Below are 15,861 nucleotides of genomic sequence, written 5' to 3'. Positions count from 1 at the left end.
GGTGAGACCAGTCTTAATGAACGGCCAGGGAAGGCTTGGGGCACATGGAGTAGACCAGAGCTGAGTGCGAGGCCTGGGGTCCCACTTGTGGGATTGTGTGTGACGTCCCTGAGCTCGGTACTTGGCTCATATCTGTCTGCAGTTGGTGAGGAGATCACTGAGAGTGTTAGACTGGCCAGCCAAGACCCCCGTGCCTGACTTCGTTCCAACAGGATCTATGATCTTTTCCATAAACCCCCTTCCCCAGGGTCTCTGCTTTCCCCAAGTTTTCAGGGGAGGTCTCCTTGTGATGTTTGGGCATCTCCTGAGTTTAGGGAGACACAGGGCATTGTCTGTGTGGAGGCTAGTTGGCTGGGTAAATGCAGGCAGGCCCTGGAGGTCAGATAGTGGCTCTTTCTCCATAGAATTGGAGAGGTGTGGTAGGCAGAGTAGGTATAGTGAGCCAGTGGGGGAACCTTGGTGGTAGAGTTCTGGGATAGCTGGGTTGATGGGGCTGTTCTACCAGGGACAGCTGTGAGCAGAGACCCCAGACCTTAGTTCTCAGACTGCTCTGGGGGCCAGAGCCTAGGGGCTGTGCTAAGGTGCCCCCGTGGCTGGCAGCCAGGGATAGGGGGCTGCACTCAGACCTTTGCCTGCCTCAGCTGGAGTAGCTCTGCCTCCGGGTTTTACACATCAGATGACCTCCTGAGCTTTGGTTTGGAGGAGGATGTTTGAGACTTAACTGGTTTGAAAACCTCTGTCCTAAGAGGGGTACACCATGGGGCAGATGCCTCTTCCACCCCTGGCCAACTGCATGTCTGTTCTAGATCCTGAGGACACCGTGGCAGTTGCAGTATGATTGGAACTGGGAGGTGCCAGGGCTCATCTCTTGTGCAGGCAGGGGCAGGAGGGGTTCCCAGAAGAGGCACTTTCTGGGGGAGCTGGAAGCTGGACCTGGAGGAAGCCCTGGGGAGTGTCACGGTGGAGATTTCCCTGGAGTGGATGTGACCGAATTCCCGAGTGGTGGGTGATAGGCTGGCAGTGTCAAGGGACAGCCAGCTGGAAACAGGAGCGGGGGCCTCAGCTGCCTCAGCAGGGTGCCCGCAGAAGTGGGTCATCCTGTTGAGCATGAGCAGGGAGGAAGCTCCCAGCAGTATGGTCAGAGTCGGTCCTGCCCAGTGGCTCACAATCTCCTGTGTTTGTTTTTCCTCAACCTGTCTGGGTGACTTTGAGGGAGTCAGTGATGGGGGTGGTTTGAGTCCACACTGAGGCCAAAACACCAGTAGGGAGCAGGATGGTCCTGGCAGTGGAAATCCAGGTACCCCCATGGGATTTGAAATTTGGGGTCGTCTCTTTCCCTGCCCATCACCTTTGCTGAGCTAATGTGGGAGAGTTAATAAGGAAGGCCTTCCTGGTATCTCAGCTCAGTCACTTACTCTGCAGTTATTTACTGGGCCCTCTTTTGTGGCATTGTTTGGGGCATGGAGGAACCAGCTAGGAGGCAGGCATAGGGTCCTAATCAAAGCCAGCATCACCATTGTTTTACCAGTAAGGACAGTGAGACCTAGGGAGGGGAGGTTACCCAAGGTCAAGAGAGTTGAAGCAGTGGCCAAGTCCAGACTGGATCCCCTGGGAAGAGAATCACTGTTGGCTACATGCCTTTTGCCACCTTGCCCTGTCCATGATTGGGGCTGGGCCCAAGAGCTGAAGACTGTCATGAGCTTGGGTTGCACTGGGAGTGGTACCCAGAGTGGGCCTGGGATAGCAGCACTGTGGCCTAACACCCACTTGACCCTCTGTCTCCAGCCCTGGTGGGCAGAGTCACGGGCTGAGGCTGTCGATTTGGGAGCCTGCTGGGGGAGCCAGAAGCAAAGGGCAGGAAGAGCCTAGCTGCCCATTTGCCCAGCAGGGACTCATTTAAGGGTTACCTTGGCAGCTGTTCTGGACACAGAAAGCAGCTGCTGCAGGTGCCTTATTGGTCCTTATGTCCTTACTCTCAGTGAGGTGGAGACGGCTCCAGGGCCAGCTTACCTGCCAGGGCTGCAACCTGCTAATTGGCCTGCCCCAGTTCAGGGAGGAGGGTGTGCTCAGTAGCACCAGGACCTGGGGCTGAATGATAAGCCCCCAGAACTCTTCCTTCCCACCATCTCTCCCAGCCACAGGGCTTAGCCTAGGGGGAGTGGGGTGGGGAGGGGAGAGTTGGATTCACTGGGAAAGGCAAAGCAACCTTTGGGGGTGGGGAAATTTGGGCTGAGTCTTGAAGGATGGATAGTGTTCTCCAGGTAGGAAGGCAGGTCAAGCAGAGGCACTGACATGGGCATGGCCTGTGTATCCATTGTGACTGGAGTGCAGGTGAAGAGCAAGAATTTGGGCCCAAGAGATGAGGCTGGGTCCTGCAGGTTTTAGGGAGCCACTAATGGTATATGATCAGATGAGTGACAGTATCCAGGCTGGCTTTGGAACAGGACTTGAGCACTGGGGGATGGAGAGGAAGAGCCAGAGGCCACAGTCAAACTCTGAACGAGAGTAACAGAAGTTAGCAGAGAGTAGCAGTGACTCTCCATTCCCAGATTTCCCCGGGCCAGGAGAAGACCCCCCACCCCAATTCCACAAACACACACCAAGGCTTGGCTTCCCTGACTCCCCTTAGGAAGTTGCCCCTGGATAGTGAGGTGTGGGGACCCACACAGGAGGCTAAGGCTCTCCCCTCTGCTGGTCTGGGGCCCTGGAACTCGTTCCTCAGCCTCTCAGGCTTCACCCCTCCCCACTCCCCTATCCCAGTAATGAAAGCACAAAGCCAGCCTTTGCTGGGGCGGGCGTGGGAGCCACCACTCTCGAAATACCAGCTCAGATATGGTAGCTTGGCAGCCCTGCAGGACCCTGGGGGCTGAGGCTTGTCTGGATGGTGCTGTGGGCTTGGGCCATCACCAATCCAGAGAGAGCCTTTTTCCTCAGGCAGATGGGCCTTACCAAGGAAGGTTTCTTTTGCTCTTTTCCAGAGAGCTTGGGATTTCAGGAACAAGGAAGGAGAGGAGAGATTCTGAGGAGGGAGATCCCTCCAGAGCAGAACAACTCTGCCTTTTAGTGGAGCCCTCAGATCGGGAGAGGCTGTCTGTCTTGTTATGCAGACAGGAAACCTAAGGCTCCAGAGAGAAGGTCTTTCCTGAGCAGCAAGTGGAGGTACCAGTCAGAGATGAGAAATTCAGGGCCTACTCCTCCCCTACATTCTGTCTTTCTCCCCACCTCTCCGTCCCCACTTGCCCAGCTGTCCTTCCCTCTGGCACTTCCTGATTCCTCTGGCTCCCAGGTGCTTGACTTCATGGCTCCATCTGCACCAAGCAGCCTTCCTGCTGCTGGATAATCAATCAGCAACATTTTCGTTGGCTTATAAGCCGAACTGGGCTCAAGGTCCTTGACTGCACAGATGCTGCAGACAGCCGCAGGATCTCGGAGAGGGATGGGCTGTGGAGCCTGCCATGGCAGCAGTGTCATCTGGGAGGCTGTGGCTCCCCTTCCAGATTTGGAAGGGAGAGTGTTAGGATCCCAGGTCTGAGCCCCCAAGCTCCCCATGTGGGTACTCACCCCCACACTCCCCAGCCCTCTGTTCTTGCTCCACAAGGGCTCAGAAGGCCAGAGCAGGGCTGAGCTGGGGTTGAGTGTTGGCCATCTGGACCCTGGGGAAAGGCTGGGCATGGCTGCAGATCAGGACCTGCCCGGCCCACCCAGGTATTAGGATGCTTAATGGCCTGTGCCCCCTGTGCCGGCTTAGAGGGAACTACTCTCCCCAGCCCACCCTGGTCTCCACTGCTGCTGAGGCCCCACTCTTGGGCTGCCCAGGAAGCCAGGGCCTGGGTGAGCAGGAATATGAGCAGAGGTGTAAATTGCATGGCAAGCTGCCGGCTCTGAGGTGAAAATGAAAAGTCTTCAGGCAGCGGCGGCAGCAGGCACAGCAGGCTGGGGTGCCAGGCACAGCGCCCTGCTCTCCCTCACACCTTCCCCCTTCTGCAGTCTTCCCCAGACTCCCACCCAAGCCTTGCTTCTCTGCCATCCCCTCCCCTGCCATTTGGGGTAGGGGTGGGCTCCCAGTTCGGCCCTGGGCTACACCTGAGCCCAGAGGGTCTTCATCTTTCTTCCATTATATCTTCTAACTGGCTGATTAGTGCACAGAAAAATGGTCTGTGCTTTTGTTCATTTTGTGAGCTTAATATTTTTGGTAGTTTCTCCATTGATTCTTCTTGGGTTTTTCAAGTGTACAATTGTCTTATCTTTAAGTAATGGGGGGTTTATTCATCTTTTCCAATTCCTCACTTATTTTAAGATCATCTATTCCAATCTCTTTATTTTACAGTTGGGGAGATTGAGACCCAGGGAGAAGCCACCCATTCTAGGCCAAGGCTCTGGGCTCCTGCCTGGAGCTCTTTCTGCCACTACCTTCCCCCTCTGTCCTGTCCCTGGCAACCCCATCTCATTCCTTTTCTCTTTTGCCTCTCATTTGCAGAGCTTTGGGCCATCCTGCTCCAAGGGGGAAGGGTACTCACCATCCCTTCTGCAGGCTCTCCCTTGCTAGCACTGCAGCATCCCCAGAGCTGTCTCCTGCTGTCACTTCCTGCCCCATAGACAGGCTTAGGTTTTGGTCCAGAGGCTGTTGAAAGGCCCATTGGGTATGAGAGGGAGCCTGGGAGAGGGAAGTTGATGGAAGTTCCTGGGCAGAATAATAACAATGTGCCACATTCCAGCAGCAGCCCCCGCTGTGCCTCCCCCATCACTTTGCACATTCGATGCAGACCAGCTGCCTAAGGGGCCTCCAGGGTCTGAGCCCCCACTTGCAGGGACTGCTATGTGCAGGCGGGTGCACGTCAGTGTCTGTGTAATTAAAAATGAGCATGCCTCACTTAACCCAGTGAAGAGATGCCATCACCTCGGGTGGGATGCAACAGCTGTTTGCTGGCTGTGTGGCTGCCCAGCTTTCCAGCCTGGCGTGGAGGGACAGGTAGGACTGGGCCACTCAGAGTGAACAGGAAGACCCAGGGCCCCTCACTTCAGTGAGACAGGAAGTGGAGGGCTGTGATGGGGTGGAGATTGATAGAGCAGACCTCATCTCTTTCTGGGCCTAGAGCTCATCTAGGAGATGCATGACCCAGACCTTGGCCTGCACCCATTGCCTTGTCCTTTTGGGGATTTGAGGCCACATAGCTCTGAGCAAACCCAGGCTCTAGGCAGCCTGGGAATGGGATCCACCCTTTCTCCCCCGCTGGGCCTGACCTCTTCTGCACACCACACTCTCCCCACCTCTAGCCCAGGCCAGGGCACATGTTGATGGTTTGAAGGCAGAACACCAAATGAGAGTAGTTCAAGTCCTCTCTCTTTCTTCCCTCCTCCCCTGTCCTAATTCAGTAAGAACTACCAGGGGAGGCACTGTGGGTCCTGTGGGGAAACCTTGGCTCGGCATATGCCAGTCTGGTTCCTTTGCAGAAGCCCTGAGGACATGAGCTCAGCCTCAGGTGAGGAGGGAGTGTGTGATGTGTCCCCAGTGTAGCCAGGGCAATGGCACCATGGCAGCCTTTTGGCAAGCCTCCTTCCCTTGTCTGCCGGCACCCCTGTGGGGGCTGTGAGCTGCTGTTGGTGCAGGAGTGGTGGGGGGAGTGCTGGTGACTGAGGTCTCCTGGAAATCCCTGCATTATGGGTGGTATCCCAAGTCCACCTATTGTTTCTGTTTGTGGAAGCCCCAGAGGGGAGGGAAGCCTTGGAGGTGTGTCTGAGGGACTGGAACTCTGGAATCCAGTTTCTAGCAGTTCCTAGTGGCACCTTGGCATGATTAGCTGGCTTCTTCCTGTTAGGTGGGGAGGATTATAGACATCTGCGTCTCTCCCACCTTGGAGCAGGGCTTTGTGATCCCCTTGAGTCTGCTTGTGGGAATGAGTTGCCCTGGCTTGTGGCCTCATCAGATAGCCTGTGGCTTCAGTGGCCAGAGCAGGTTCCCCTGTCCTGGTGATGCTTCCTCAAGCCTCTGGCTGTCTGGTCTGTGGGAGGGGTTGTGCCTAGAGCTGGGAAGACTCCAGACCCATCCAGTCCCCTTTCCCTAGCAGTACCAGCCCAGTGTGGCATTGGCCTGGTGTCCTTGGCAGTCCGTTCTCCAAGGGCTCCCTGAGGCTAGCTGAGGGAGAGGCAGCTGGCCTTGCCTTACTTCGATGATTTTCCAATATTTACCAGGTCATCAACACGCTGCCTGAGCCATAGCTCCTGCTGTGCAGAGAGGACCTGAGAGCTGTCCCATGGCTATCCTCTCTTCCCTCAGAGACTGCACCTGGCTGGGAGGGAAAGGGCTTGTTCTCTCTGCCTGATCACTTAGGGACAGGACGTATGGCTAGTCCTGCTCCTACCCTCCATCCCCAGCCCCCCACTGAACTCATTCTTGGTCAGTGGGCAGAGCGTGGAGAGGGATCTCAAGGAGAGGCTACAGGGACAGTTATAAGCCCCTCCCCCTGTCTATGGGCTTGGGTTGGAAGTTTCTGCCTTTGCCTTCTTCCTGCCCCTTCTCTGCCCCTGAGTCTTAATTTTGACAGGATCCGGCATGTGTTAAAATGATTTGGGCTGAGCCGTCAATGAGATTTTAATTAGCTCCATGCCTCTCTCCAGTGGGGAGGGCCAGGGTCCCCCAGGTGGCTTGGGTAGGACTGGGCTGGGCTCGGGTATTAGGCTGCCCCTCCAGGGGCCTGGGGACAGGCTTGGGCAGCTGGCATTCTCTGTGTGGGATGCTGTGAGAAGGGAGGGCTGGGCAGGGAAGGAAGGGCTGGGTAGCCCCAGGCCACAGTTTTCTCTCCCTCCTCTGTCTCCCCTGTTCCTCTGTTCTCACGGATGGCTTTGAGATGAAGGCGACGGCAAGGATGGAGGATGCAGTTTCCATGGCAACGGGGCTGTCCACAGCCAGGCAACTTCAGAACGGGGCTCTCCGGAGGAGGCAGATGCACAGAGCAGCCACAGAGAGCTGCTTCCCGCCTGCCAGTGAGGGGGCTGGCAGAGCAGTTGGCAAGGGTGGCTGCTTGGTGCTACCCACCCTGATGCCTGGCCTCCAGGAGAGGGTGGAAAGGGCACTGCTCTCTCTTATCATCCCTGTTACTTCCAAAAGGAAAGCTAAGCAGGTGGCTTGAGTGTTGGCGAGGGTTGTCCCTGGAATTTCTGGGTGGGCACAGGCTCTGATTCCTGGAAGCATCCCCAAAAGCCAACTGTCTTCAGCCCTTGAGAGATGGGCCTCCGGGTAGCTGATCGCCACTCAGCAGCTTCCTTTTGGACCCTTTGAATGCCCAGAGTATGGAATGCTGGTGAAGGCCATGCCCTGATTGGGTTCGGGGGCCCTTTCCCTCTAGCTATCAGGGAATGATCTGGACCTTCTTCAGGGAGCCTCCCTGACCCTGGCCTCATGACCCAGTTCACTGAGTGGGGTTCAGGTTTGGCAGATGCTCGCCCCTGGGTTCTGGAATTAGAGGGGCCCCAGAGCCTGGTAGCTGCTCATTCCTGACGTCGTCTTCTTGTTCACCCTTCTCCTGAAGACCAGGGCTGGGGTGGGTGTGTGGGCAGGTGGAAAAGCAGAGGCAGCCATTGATGTGTTTGGAGATGGGAAGAGCTGGGGGCATGGCATATTAGATGGCCAAAAGAGCACCCATGTTAGCAAAGAAGGTCAGATTCAAACTATTAAAAATAATGACTTTCCTTCACTGCCCCTGGAAGTGTCAGGGCTAGGGTGTCCCACTCTGTTCGAGCGCACAGAGACTTAGGACGAATTGCCTTGCCTGGGTCACCCGTGGAGTCAGAGGCTGAGCTGCAGCTAGACCTTGGGCCAGGACATCCACCCCCATGTGGCCTCCAGCCGGCTGCTGAGGGCCCTGGCTGGATAAAATAAACCTTCCTTCCCTCTCTCTCCCGGGGGCTCATTTTTCTCTCTCTTCACTTGCTTCAATTGGAGGGGGGTTCCTCAACCCTAAGCGTGACCAGGCAGGCAGACAAGTGGAGTCCTGGAGTGGCTTTTCCCCACCAGGCAGTAAGTCTCTCATTACCGCTAAGTGGAAGGCTCATTTCAGAGCTCATGGTGAGAGCTGGGCGGGTGCTATAAATAGCCGTGTTGTGAAGGTTGGCGGGTGAGCAGTGACAGGGCAGGGTCCTTGCAGTCATCTTAGTGGATAATTGTGCTCCATTGCAGGAAGAGGGGCAGGCTCAGGAGCAAGATGCACTTGACCCCTGTTCTGGTTTGTCTGCCTGTCTCAGGGCAGCTCTGGCATGTGTCTGTGCCCCTTTCACACACACTGGGGGCTATGGAGCACTGGGTTCTATGTTCAGGCAGAAGGGAGTGGAGTGCCTGTATACACATGGGGCCCTATAAGCTGGCACTTCAGCCCACTGGGGAGTTGGGCAGTGTCCAATATTAGACCTACTTGTCTTGTCTGTTCCTCCAGCCTAGAGTCTGCCACCTCCCCCTTGGCTGAAACTCAGGACCCAGGTCTGAGAAGGGGTGGGAACCAACCACATCTGATAGTCTCGGAGGTTGGAATAGACCTGAACCAGCAAGGGAATGGGCGTAAGAGAGAGGTTTAGCTGGCCTGGAGCTCCTATTCAGGGTTAGTAACATGTCTGCAAGGGCAGGGGCTAGAGACCTGAGAGTCAGGGGCACTGCCTCTCCTGATATTGGTGGGTCAGTCAGCATTGTCCAGTGCAGAGAGGAGGTCAGGGCCATGGGATCCTGAGATGGCAAGTCTGGGAGGTCAGACCTTGGCTTGGCTTGGGTGCCTGAGGCCAAAGACTGGGATCCCTGTCCTAGGGTAGTCTGGGGTGCTAAGTTTCATGGCTCTATGAGACCAGTGCTTTCTGGAACAGCATTTTGGTCCCAGGATTAGCAGTGCCAGGCTCCTGGGTTCTTTTAGCACCTGTCCTAGGACTCCCAGGTCCTCAGACCACTGCCACCTGGAGTATGAGGCCCTACCCTTAGGATGCTGTGTGGGTGCCTTCGGGAGATTGGGGCAGGAAGCAAAGCCAGCCCCCTGGGAGGGAATAAACAATGGGCAGTTCCTGGGGCCACTCAGGGACGTGTGGGTCAGAGGCCCTGTAGGGCTCATTCCACCTTTCACACTTTCCCACAAGGAGCGGAAGTTGTGTGCCCACCCACGGCTAGAGATCTACCAGCAAGACCAGATCTGTTTCATGTGCCCACTGGCACGGCAGGGAGACTTCTATGTGCCTGAGGTGAAGGAGACAGAGCGGAAATTCCGGGTCCCTGCGGAAGCCAATGATGCCCAGGTGGATGGCACAGGTATGGGGCAGGGGTGTTGCGGGGGGAAGAGGGTGGGGCCTCCTCCCTGGCTGGGTGGCACTGTGGGTGTCCAGGCGAAGCTTGGCAGAGGTGGAAGAAGGGACCCATCTACCCACGTGCAGAATTACCTGTTCTTAGACACGCAGATCCATGTAGGTTGGCTTCACACGTTACCCCTGGCAATGCAGATACAAAGACCCTGCCTGGATTCCCTTCAGATGCAGCAGGAGTACCGTTAGAATCACAGATCACAGACAGCTGGATGCTCATGGGAGGGGGCTGAGGCTGCTCAGGAAAGGCATCACTTGGGTGGGCTCGTCAGAAAGTGAGATTGGCTCTGGATATGGAAGGTTAAGGAGCGGAACAAGGTATCCCCCAGTATGGGGCCCCACCCAGAGGCAGCTGCTTTATTCCTTCCAAAGAGGAACAGGGGGACTTCCCTGGTGGCCCAGTGGTTAAGAATCCACCTGCCAATACAGGGGACATGGGTTCGAGCCTTGCTCCGGGAAGATCCCACATGCCGCGGAACAACTAAGCCCATGCGCCACAACTACTCAAGGCCATGTGCCTAGAGCCTGTGCTCCGCAACAAGAGAAGCCACCACAATGAGAAACCTGTGCACCACAACGAAGAGCAGCCCCTGCTCGCCACAACTAGAGAAAGCCCACGAGCAGCAGCTAAGACCCAACGCAGCCAAGAATAAATAAATCAATGAATCAGTCAAAGAGGAACCAGAGAGCATGCAGAGGGGAGCCAGGAGATCAGCGCCCTGCCCCTTCCATCAGAGCCAGCCTTCCTACCCCAGGTCCAGGCCAGTAGATTGCTTGCCTGCTTTCAGCCCACCCCCTTTCGTGACCTCTTGTGACCCTGAGCTGTCCCCAGGGGCAAGGGGACCTGCTGGTAACATCCCAAGTGGTCTTAGAGGGTCTAAGACTTGGCCATGCTGGTGGAGCCTCATGTGACTCTGGAGGTCCATGACCTGTGGGAGTGGTACAGGGCTGGGAGGAGAGTGACTGTCCCTCTTTCTTCACCTCCTGCTTTAGGAGACTCCCTCTGTGTATCCAGTCTTCAACAGGCAAGGTCACCCTGAGAGACATGTGTTGGTGGGGGCAGGGGGTGGGTACTGGGAGGCAGCTTTCACTCCCTAGGGGCCATGTCCAACACAGTTAACTTCATCTGCCACTTAATTACCTCCATGGGGCACTGCTTCCACCAGCCTGGTAGTGCCTGGCAGACACTCTTCAGTGCCTCTACTGTGGGCACAGGACATACTACAAGGTCAGCAGGCCAAGGCAGTCCCCAGGGCAGGAGGAGAGCACCTTGACCTTCTTTCAACCTCCCTCAGCTGCCTCCACCCCCTTTCTTCCCCCCCCCACCCAGCTCCCCTTTCAAACACCACCTGCCAGGGTGTTGAAGGACTGCTTGGCACCCACTACAGCTGGCTGCAGCCTAGCTCCCACACCCCCAGTTCCTTGGCCTGTCCTACCCACCAGCCTGCCCACCCACTCCCTGGAGTGGGGGCAAGGGGTCTGCCCTCCTCTGGTAGGGTCTGCCCTGGCACCTGGGGCGGACTCTGGGTGTCTGCCTGCCAGGTGCATGCCGCTTGCACAGCGGTGTGTGGTGGATGCCTGTCTGCCCAAGACTTGGCCTGTCCCTGTCTGCCTCCCTGCTGTGGCCCCCACTTGGGCTGGGAGGTGAAAGGGGGTGATTAGCTGCCTTGCGCCTGTTACTACATTGATGTATTATTTAGCTCCGGAGAGGCGATGAATATTTGATCTTCTTGCACTGGCTGCATGCAGTAGAGGAGGGAGGGACTGGGGTGAGGTGGCATCTTCATTCTCTGCCTCAGCAGCCTTCAGGATTTAGGTGCTACCCTGCCTTGCCTGGCCTCTTCTGCCCGGGACACAGACCCAGGACTCTGGACTTCCTCCTTTGCAGACCTTGATGGAGCTGGAGGGTTGCCACTTCCCTGCCTTGGACTCCTTTGCTAGAAGTGTCCACATGTGCCCAGGGGCTGTCCTCATCCCAGCATGCTGGTCCCTGGCCCAGGGGTGCCCCTTCCTCTGATCATTCCTAGCCTAGGAACTGGGAGAGGGAGGAGGCAGCTAGCTGGCAAGCAGGCAGGTTCCCATACCTGGGTCCCGAGAGAGCCACTGGGTGGGTGGGCGGATTGAACTTAATGGGGCCAGGGAGAAATTATCCCCCTCCTTTGCTCCTTTCAGGCCTTCAACCTCTGGGGCACCAATCATTATTTAAGGCAAGAAAGAGGGGCTGGAGTCCTGCCCCAGGGTCAGAGGGAACCACCTATAACTCAGGGAGTAGTCCTGGCTCACTCTTGAATACCTCCACTCTGGGAGCCATGACTGAGGCCCCAGCAAGAAGAGGGCCCTGGGCCAGCAACCTGGCACTTACAGGGCTCATCTCACCTCTGTCAGTAGGTCCCAGAGGTCATCTTGGGGCCGAGGAGGCTGAGGGAGCAGATCCCACCCCACCCCTCACCCTGGGCTCCAGCTGAGGTTCAGTGACAGTTCCAAGTCCCAAATGCCAAGCATTCCCCAGCTGTGCTGGACTCGGGGCTCAATCGCCATGGAGACAGGATCTGAGGAAGCTGGCCCACCCCTCACATTCTGTGATGTTTGATAGCTGTCCCCTTCCCTCTCACACAGGAAGGGAGGCATATCCGCCTTCTCTCAATCTGGATTCCTATGCACAGTAGGCCTGAGCTCTTTGCTCCTCCTTGCCACCCCCAACTGCTGTCAGTGCCTCTGACCTGAGGAGGTGAATTGAGGGGCTGCTCCTGAACAGGGCAGATGAACCTGCCCTGGAGGACGTGTTGGGGGTGGGAGGAGCAGGCTGGGAGAGATCTCAGGGCTCTCCAGCCACTTGCAGAGTGCTCCCATGGTCCCTTCTGCTGCTTTGTGGCTCAGGAGCCACTAGTGGTTGGGGATGGGTAAGGACTCCTCTGGGGTGACCCAGGCATAGAAGAAGAAAGTCCTTAAAATGCTTCATCCCAACACCCTCCTCCCATGTAATTGGTCGAGGATTTCTCAGGACTTCTCCATCCTACTCCTGGCCCAGCCTCCTCCTCAAACTGGGGCTCAGTGTGGGCCAGAGGCAGAGATATGGCTGCCCCTTGGGGAGCCCTGCATGGGGGAGGGACACAGGAGAGCAGGCCTCCTGGTCAATTCTCCTGTCCTCAGGCCTTATGGGGAGTGTTCTGGCCTTGGAGAAACCTCTCTCCAAGCCTGAAATGGGGGGTGGAGGAGGGGACACTACTTACGTTTCTTTGTCCTACCCTCAGCTTCTCAGGTTGGGGCTGAATGGTCCTTAATGGACTGTTGGGGGCTGGGGAGCAGCAGGCTTTGTGGGATTGCAGGGAGCTGAGGCTAATTCAGGGTAGGGAGAGGAGTAAACAGCAGGCTGTCCTCCTCCCTCTCTCCCTGTTCTGTCCCTCTGCCCTGCCAGTGCAGCTCAAGTCAGGGCAGAGGGCAGCTGGAATGAGTCTCTTGAGCCAGGGGCAGCTTTATTATTCATGAGCACACTGTGTATGCTGAGTTGCTGGGCTGGTGGGAGAGCCTCAGTCCTCTCCCTGGAGGAGGAGGCCCTAGCTAATCTGTGCTCCCTCTTCCTCCAGGAACTGACACGATGAGTGACACGCATTCTGTAAGCCTGGAGGTGGGTCCTCGCAGCCGGGAGACTTCAGCTGCCACACTGTCCCCTGGGGTGAGCAGCCGTGGCTGGGATGATGGTGACACCCGCAGTGAGCACAGCTACAGCGAGTCAGGTGCCAGCGGCTCCTCCTTTGAGGAGCTGGACCTGGAGGGCGAGGGACCTCTGGGGGAGCCAAGGGTCGGCCCTGAGGCTGAACCCCTGGCGGTTGCCAAGTGGCCCCGGGAGCCCAGTACCCCTGAGAAGGGCGAGGAGTAACCCACAGTCTGCACCTTCCTGTGGTGCAGTTGCTAAGGAACTGAGCAGCCTCTTCAGTCCTCTTCTTCCTCCATCTCCCGGGCTCAGACTGGGGCCAGGGGTCTCAAGCGTACCTGACTTTTACTGCCCTGGGCCTCTGGCTAAGCCTTCTCCTCACTGCCCTCTCAGCTCCCAGAGCCAAAGGAGCCGGGACTGTTGTCGGCATCCAGCCCCCGGGCCTGCCACCCCTGTTACATCTTTTTTTCAGATTCACATTGGAGCTTCCAGGACCCAGAATAAAGCAAATGCTTTTCTTTGTTTCACCTGGATTTGTACTGTGCATTTGTTTGTTCCACCTTGGGGAGCCAAGAGTGGGCAGGAGTACCCCCAACCTGAGGTGAGGAAGGAACTTGGCCAGGTACCCTGGGTTGGGGTGGGGTAGGGGGAATTGGAGGCCTTTCACTCCCTGTTCTTTGGCCCCACTTGACAGCTCTCCCTCCATTGCAGCAGCCCCAGAGGCTCCCCCAGGTTGCTGGAGAGCAGGCAGATCAGGACGGGGTATGAAAGCTTAGTATGGGGCGCCCTCTGGGGCTCAGCAGTGGGGAGCTCACTCCTGCCTCAGTCTGCTTCCAAGGGATGCCTTTGTGTCTGTGGCTAGAGTTGTGCCTGTGCTGACACTGTTATCTGTCCAGCTGGTGAGGACATCCCCGCCGTGCCTGCCAGTGGCTGTGTATCTGCGTGTGTGCATGTGAACACATACATGCCTTTGGTCTTTATGTGTAACCGTGAATGGGTTGGGTCATGGTGGTCCTGGGTGAGGCTGTGCCCAAGTGGACATCAGGATGTGATTGTGGCTGGGCGTGGCTGTATTTGTGTGGATGGCTATGTGACTCTGTGCACATGTTGCTGTGCTTAGTGTCTAACTTTTTTTTTTTTTTTTTTTTTTTTTTTTTTTTGCGGTACGCTTGCCTCTCACTGTTGTGGCCTCTCCGGTTGCGGAGCACAGGCTCCGGACGCGCAGGCTCAGCGGCCATGGCTCACGGGCCCAGCCGCTCCGCGGCATGTGGGATCCTCCCGGACCAGGGCACGAACCCGCGTCCCCTGCATCGGCAGGCAGACTCTCAACCACTGCGCCACCAGGGAAGCCCAGTGTCTAACTTTTGTTGTGTTATAGGGGTGTGAGGCTGGCTATCTGGGAGCATCACTCGGGGGGCTTTGTCCATATACAGCTGTCTGTGTGTAGTTATGTGTCTGTGTACAACTGTGTTTAGTGGGGTGTGTTCATGTGTAAAGCTGTGTTTTTCTGTGTCCATATGTAAAGCTATAGGTCTTTGCAGCTGTGTGTCCATGAGTATAGCTATATATGTGTGGACATGTTCACCTGTACAGCTACATATATGTGTCCATGTGTACAGCTGTGTCTGTGTATACAGCTGTGAGTGCAGTTGTGTTTATGTGTACTGCTATGTGTGTGGCTGTGTCCACATGTACAGCTCTGCACATAAGGCTGGGTGTGTGTTTGTGTGTGCGTAGCTGGGTGTGTAACTGCATGTCCATGCACTGTGGCAGGACCGTGCAGCTCACTTGCTGTGGGCCATATAATGGCCACTTGGGCTTGTGCTGGGTTTAAAGCCCCATGTCTTTTGTGAGGCTGCCTTGGTGAGTGGGCTGGGACTGCTGTGCAGCTCCTCTCACCTCAGAACCCTGCTACTGTCAGCCCTTCTGCTCCAGGGGCCCAGCCCATCACTCACCTACCCCAGGGAGCAGTTGCTCTGAGACAGCAGAGAGGGTGGAACAGCAGGAGCTGGAAGACAGCATGTCTGTCTCTCCAGCCTTGTCTGACAGTTCTGAACCCTCATCCTGCTGCCACCTTGCCTCACATTAGCGAAGGAGTTTGTTTGGGTTTGATGTCTTGGTCTGCTGTACAGCTGTGCTCTTTCCAGAGCAGTGGAGCATCCAGTTTCTGTGTCCAGGGGAAAAGCCTGTCCTTCCTTGGTGACAACCCCCAACCCCCAACACCAAGCCCACATGTAGGTGTGTGTACCAGAGGGACCTGGGATTAGCATGTGCTCATTGGCATGCGTCTGAGCTAGCCTTACCTCTACTGACACCTGTGGAAGAAAGGGCAGCACCAGGGGAACGTGTAGAGATGCTGTGCCCCTTAGTACATGTTAGTGTGTGTGTTGTGGCTCTGGGGCTAATCCCCCTCTCCAAATCCCTCAGTACAGTGTGGCGATGCAGATTATCCACCACCCCTACCCAGGGGTATCCTTCCCCACTCTGCTGCAAGAGGGAAGAAGACTCAAGAACATCTTCTCAGAGCTGTCTTCCCTCTGCTCGGGCTCCAACTCCCGCTCCCTCCTACGCAGCAGCCAGTTTCAGGAGCCTCTTCCCCAGCCCCTTCCCTCCCAGATCCCCCTGCCAGCCCCAGCCTGTCCCTCAGGGTTGACCCTGAGTCCCTGGTCCTGCAACCCCACCCCCCACCCCAGATTAGTATCTCTTTGCCATTCATGCCCTTTGCACATGAGAGTGGAGATTAGTGGAGGGGTGGGGGGAGGTCAGGGCTGGATGTGTGGGGGGTGTAGTGGCTTTAAAGGTCATCTGCAGGAAGGAAGAGAATGTCCCATCCTCCTCTGATCCTCCCCCCCCCCCACTCCATCTCTTCCTTCTAGTGACTC

General features: G+C 56.6%; 1 protein-coding gene across 2 annotated transcripts in view; it reads left to right on the top strand.

Annotated features, from left to right (window-relative positions):
* TEX264 (testis expressed 264, ER-phagy receptor) overlaps nt 1-13,506 on the top strand; it is a 29,960-nt gene extending 16,454 nt beyond the window's left edge. For both annotated transcript variants that reach the window (XM_059075295.2, XM_059075300.2), the window contains 2 exons: nt 9,109-9,277; nt 12,912-13,506. In XM_059075295.2, coding sequence (XP_058931278.1) covers nt 9,109-9,277; nt 12,912-13,204 — 462 coding nt within the window. In that variant the 3' untranslated portion in view covers nt 13,205-13,506. The remainder of the gene's footprint in view (nt 1-9,108; nt 9,278-12,911) is intronic.
* Nucleotides 13,507-15,861: the final 2,355 nt, after the last annotated feature.

Source organism: Kogia breviceps, chromosome 10 (genome assembly GCF_026419965.1).
Source record: "Kogia breviceps isolate mKogBre1 chromosome 10, mKogBre1 haplotype 1, whole genome shotgun sequence".
Taxonomy (NCBI): Eukaryota; Metazoa; Chordata; class Mammalia; order Artiodactyla; family Physeteridae; genus Kogia; species Kogia breviceps.
Note: the sequence above shows the minus strand (reverse complement) of the source record. Positions and strands in the feature narration are given on the sequence as shown.